Raw genomic sequence first — 5637 nt, forward strand, 5'->3', positions numbered from 1 at the left:
GGGGTCGACTCCTCTACCCCTGCGTGGGATATGAGTCGTTCCCAGAGCTCTGGCTTTCCCCGAATAAAGCCTCATGTGGTTTACATCAAGCTTGGTCTATGGTGAGTTCTTGGGTGTCCGCTATTGTCCTGAGGCCTGAGCAAAGGGCTCCTCTCGGAGTCTTTCAGTAGTAGGATCCAATGATATTTTGGATTTCCTCGGGTTCTGTTGTTATTTCTCCCTTTTCATTTCTGATTTTGTTAATTAGGATACTGTTCCTATGCAGTCTAGTTAGTATGGATAAGGGTTTATCTATCTCATTGACTTTCTCAAAGAACCAGATCCTGGTTTGATTGATTCTTTGTATAGTTCATTTTGTTTCTACTTGGTTGATTTCAGCCCTTGGTTACATTATTTCCTGCTGTCCAATCCTCTTGGGTGAATTTCCTTCCTTTTGTTCTAGAGCTTTTAGGTGTGCTATCAAGCTGCTAGTGTATACTCTGTCTAGTTTCTTTTTGGCAGCACTCAAAGCTATGAGTTTTCCTCTTAGGACTGCTTTCATTGTGTCTCATAAGTTTGGGTTTCTTGTAGCTTCGTTTTCATTAAACTCTAAAAAGTCTTTAATCTCTTTCTTTATTTCTTCCTTGACCAGGTATCATTGGGTAGAGCATTATTCACCTTCCATATGAATGCTGGCTTTCTATTACTTATGTTGTTATTGAAGATCAGCCTTAGTCCATGGTGATCTGATTGGATGCATGGTGTAATTTCAATATTTCTGTATCTGTTGAGGCCTGTTTTGTGACCAATCATATGGTCAACTTTGGAGAAGGTACCATGAAGTGCTAAGAAAGAATGTGTATCCTTTTGGTTTAGGATAAAATATTCTGTAGATATCATATGTTACATCCATTTCTTTCATAGCTTCTGTTAGTTCCAATGTGTCTCTGTTTAGTTTCTGTTTCCAGGATGTGTCCAATGAGGAAAGTGGGGTGTTGAAGTCCCCCACTATTATTTTGTAAGGTGCAATGNGTGCTTTGAGCTTTACTAAAGTTTCCTTAATGAATGTGGATGCCCTCACATTTGGAGCATAGATATTCAGAATTGAGAGTTCATCTTGGAAGATTTTTACCTTTGATAAGTATGAAGTGCCCCTCCTTGTCATTTTTGATAGCTTTGGGTGGGAAGTCGATTTTATTTGATATCAGAATGTCTACTCTAGATTGTTTCTTAGGACTGTTTTTTGTTTGTTTGGTTGGTTGGGTTGGGTTGGTTTGGTTTGGTTTGGTTTGGTTTGGTTTGGTTTGGTTTGGTTTGGTTTCTTGAGACAGGGTTTTTCCTTGTAGCCCTGACACTCACTCTGTAGACCAGGCTGTTGAACTCAGAAATCCGCCTGCCTCTGCCTCCCAAATCCTGGTATTAAAGGCGTGCATACTCTGAGGTAGTGTCTGTCTTTGTCCCTGAGGTGTGTTTCCTGTATGGAGCAAAAAGTTGGGTCCTGTTTACATAGCCAGACTGTTAGTCTATTTCTTTTTATTGAGGAATTGAGTCCATTGAAATTAAGAGATATTAAGGAAAAGTAATTATTGCTTCCTGTTATTTTTGTTGTTAGAGTTGGGGTTTTGTTCTTGTACCTGTCTTCATTTAGGTTTGTTGAAGGATTCCTTTCTAGCTTTTTCTAGGGCATAATTTCTGTCCTTTTGTTGGAGTTTTCCCTTTATTATCCTTTGAAGGGCTGGATTTGTGGAAAGATATTGTGTGAATTTGGTTTTGTCATGGAATACCTTGTTTTCTCCATCTATGGTAATTGAGAGTTTTGCTGGGTATGGTAGCCTGGACTGGCATTTGTGCTCTCTTACTGTCTATATAACATCTGTCCAGGATTTACTGGCTTTCATAATCTCTGGTAAGAAGTCTGGCATAATTCTAATAGGTCTGCCTTTATATGTTACTTGACGTTTTTCCTTTACTACTGTTAGTATTCTATTTTTATTTAGTACATTTGTTGTTCTGATTATTATGTGTCAGTAGGAATTTCTTTTCTGGTCCAGTCTATTTGGAGTCCTGTAGACTTCTTTTATGTTCATGAGCATCTCTTTCTTTAGGTTTGTGAAGTTTTCTTCTATAATTTTGTTGAAGATATTTACTGGCCTTTTAGGTTGAAAGTCTTCATTCTCATCTATACCTATTATCTGTAGGTTTTGTCTTCTCATTGTGTCCTGGATTTCCTGGATGTTTTAAGTTAGGATCTTTGTGCATTTTGATTTTCTTTGATTGTTATGTCCATGTTTTCTATGGAATCTTCTGCACCTGAGATTCTCTCTTCCATCTCATGTATTCTGTTTCTGATGCTCATATCTATGATTCCTGATTTCTTTCCTAGGATTTTGAACTCCAGAGTTGTCTTCCTTTAGGTTTTTTATTGATTCTACTTCCATTTTTTTTTTATCTTGGATGGTTTTGTTCAATTGCATCTCCTGTTTGGTTTGGTTTTTCTGTAATTCTTTAAGGAATTTTTGTGTTTCCTCTTTAAGGACTTCTGCCTGTTTAGCAGTGTTTTCCTGTAAATCTTTAAGGACTTCTAACTCTTTTGCAGTGTTCCTCTCTATTTCTTTAAGTGAGTCATTAATGCCCTTCTGTAATCTTCTACCATCATCATGATATATGATTTTAAATCCGAGTCTTGTTTTTCGGTGTGTTGGGATATCCAGGACTCGCTGTGGTGGGTGTACTGGGTTCTGATTCTGTCCAATGTTCTTGCTTTCTGTTAGTAAGATTCTTACATTTGCCTTTCACCATCTGGTAATCTCTGGTGTTAATGTTCTAGCTGTCTCTGGCTTGAGCTTGATCTTCATGTGATTCTGTTAGCCTCTGTCAGCACTTCTGGGAGTCCAACTCTCACCTGAGTCCCACTCTCTGCAGGCAAGCTCTCCTCTTGCAGGGCTTTTGACCAGAAGTCTGGAGCTCTGATCCACCTTCTGAGTCCTGGGTTCAGAGCCCTCCCTGTAGGCTGTCTCTCCTTTGGCAAGGAATGTGGCCTGGGGTCTGGGTCTCAGCTCTAACTCCTGGCTGAGGATTAAGGTCCAAAAAGACCCTGTCCAAGAAGCTCTGTTGCTTCTGCCACTCACGTGCTCTCCAGTGATCAGGAGGCCCTGGGTTGTTAGTGGTCCTGCTGTGTGGAAAGTCCTCTGGGGACCTTGGCACCCTCTGCTGGGTTCAGGTGGAAGATGGCAGGGCTGGCCCCAATCAGAACCAAATCCAGCCACTGTCCAGGCAGGGTTCCTATCCCCATGTTCCTTCTGACACAAGACCCTCTGGGATTCTTTGGAGCTGATATTGCATTCCACTCACTTTAGTCTAAGGTCTTGGTTACTATTCCCAGCCAAACTTTCAATTACCTTAGATGGAGAAACCAAAGTATTCCACGAAGAAACAAAATTCACACATTATCTTTCCATGAATTCAGCCCTTCAAAGGATAATAACAGAAAAAAACAATACAAGGACGGAAACCACGTCCTAGAAAAAGCAAGAACGTTCTCCTTTAAAAATGCAGGTTTTTTAATTCGAGGTAAAACTCACAAATGTGTAGCAGAAAATTACTCAGAACCTATTTTTAATACCTAATGATAGTTCTCTCCCTATGTTACAAAAAAATGTCATAGCTAAATTTACCAACATAATACTAATGAATGATTTAAGCTTTAAGAATGTAATGGCATTTATTATAATGAAATCATACAGACTGTTAATCAAACTGCAGTACCAAAGAGATTTTTTGAAAAATAAATATATATTGGTAAAGTCAAAGACCAATTAAGAATTTCAAATAAATACTGACAATATTGTAGAAAGTATATGTACAAAATTAGACATTATTCATAAGGTGATATCAGAATCAAATGGCACTTATATTATATTGTTCTGAAATGATATGGCTCATAAAATATATGCAACACAATCATAAAATTATGCAAAGCATAAAAAACAAAGAAAGGCAAAAGGCTTTTGTAATTTTTGTCACCATAGGCAAAAAGCACTATAGATTTGAAATTAGAGTACTTATAAAAAAAATGTCTTTCTGAAGCAATAAAGGAAGTTGCCAAAGAAGCAATACAAAGAGCTGTAGATAATTAAAATAATAAAGTCAAAAGGTATACCTGAGGATTAATTCACAGTCACTTTCATTTCTGAACAGATATGGATCAATGTGTGAAGTGTCCAGAAAGTCACTATGCAAACCCAGAGAAGAGTCACTGCCTCCAAAAATCTGTGAGCTTTTTGGCCTATGATGAGCCTTTGGGAATGGCACTCACCATCACAGCACTGTGCTTCTCTCTACTCATAGCTATGGTTCTTGTAGTTTTTGTGAAGCACAGAGACACACCCATTGTCAAGGCCAATAACAGGACTCTCAGCTACATCCTGCTATTGACACTCTTCATCTGTTTACTCAGTTCCTTGCTCTTCATTGGCCAGCCCAACACAACAACCTGCATCTTGCAGCAGACAGCATTTGGAATTTTGTTCACTGTGGCTCTCTCCACAGTGTTGGCCAAAGCTACTACAGTGGTTATTGCATTCAAGGCCACTGTTCCAGCTAGAATGGTGAGATGGTTAATGGTATCAAGAGCCCCTAATTTCATCGTTCCCATCTGCACACTGATCCAACTTATTATCTGTGGAATCTGGCTGGTTACCTCTCCACCCTTCATTGATCAAGATACTCAGGCTGAACATGGTCACATCATCATTGTGTGCAACATGGGTTCTACATTTGCCTTCCACACTGTCCTGGGGTACCTCTGCTCCTTAGGACTTGGGAGCTACACCATGGCCTTCTTGTCCAGGAATTTGCCTGACACATTCAATGAAGCCAAGTTCCTGTCATTCAGCATGCAGGTATTCTTCTGTGTTTGGATCACTTTCCTCCCTGTCTACCATAGCACTAAGGGGAAGGTCATGGTGGCTATGGAAGTGTTCTCCATATTAGCTTCCAGTGTAGCACTCTTTGGATTGATTTTTGCCCCCAAGTGCTATATCATTTTGTTAAGGCCTGAAAAAAACTCCTGTCATAGTGTCAGGCACAAAAAACATTCAAGAAGGACCATCAATTTATTTACTTAAAAATTAAAACTTATCTATGATTGTAAATTAAATATTATGGTTTACACCAGTGTCACAGCATTCTAAAAGTCATATTCTGGTATAATATCATGTGATTATGTACGCTCATAGTTCTTTATGTAATTGTGTTAAACTCTCTTTGTAATAAAATGATTAGTTTTATTTTATGTTTTCGATACATTAAATGGTTTTTATAACATTGTTTTAGTAGAGTCTCCTATTGGCCTCTTGTCCCATAATTATACTAGCGTGGCATAACCTGATGGGTATAAAGTACTTTTTCTATATACAATGTGCTGCTGTTGAAGATGTGTAACAATGTTCAGCCATTTTGTCCTTTCATTAAAAAAAAAAATCATGTGATTGATTTATTTGATTTTGGACTCTAGGATAATCTATTATATTCTACAATGTAAAGTGAACAATATTAGAGCAAACTGTCTCTAAAGATTCAATTTAAGAGGTTCTTATTTCTAGTGATCAGAAAAAAACATGCAATGGTTTCAAATGACATCAGAAGTTCCTTCTCTTT

At 38.3% G+C, this 5637-nt stretch overlaps 1 protein-coding gene across 1 annotated transcript in view; it reads left to right on the plus strand.

Annotated features, from left to right (window-relative positions):
• The window catches only part of LOC110287734 (vomeronasal type-2 receptor 116-like), a 16665-nt gene extending 11560 nt beyond the window's left edge, over positions 1-5105 (plus strand). The window contains exon 5 of the mRNA XM_021154281.2: positions 4177-5105. Within this exon, the coding sequence (XP_021009940.1) occupies positions 4177-5105 (929 nt within the window). The remainder of the gene's footprint in view (positions 1-4176) is intronic.
• Positions 5106-5637: the final 532 nt, after the last annotated feature.

The sequence above is a fragment of the Mus caroli genome, unplaced genomic scaffold (genome assembly GCF_900094665.2).
Source record: "Mus caroli unplaced genomic scaffold, CAROLI_EIJ_v1.1 scaffold_18264_1, whole genome shotgun sequence".
Taxonomy (NCBI): domain Eukaryota; kingdom Metazoa; phylum Chordata; class Mammalia; order Rodentia; family Muridae; genus Mus; species Mus caroli.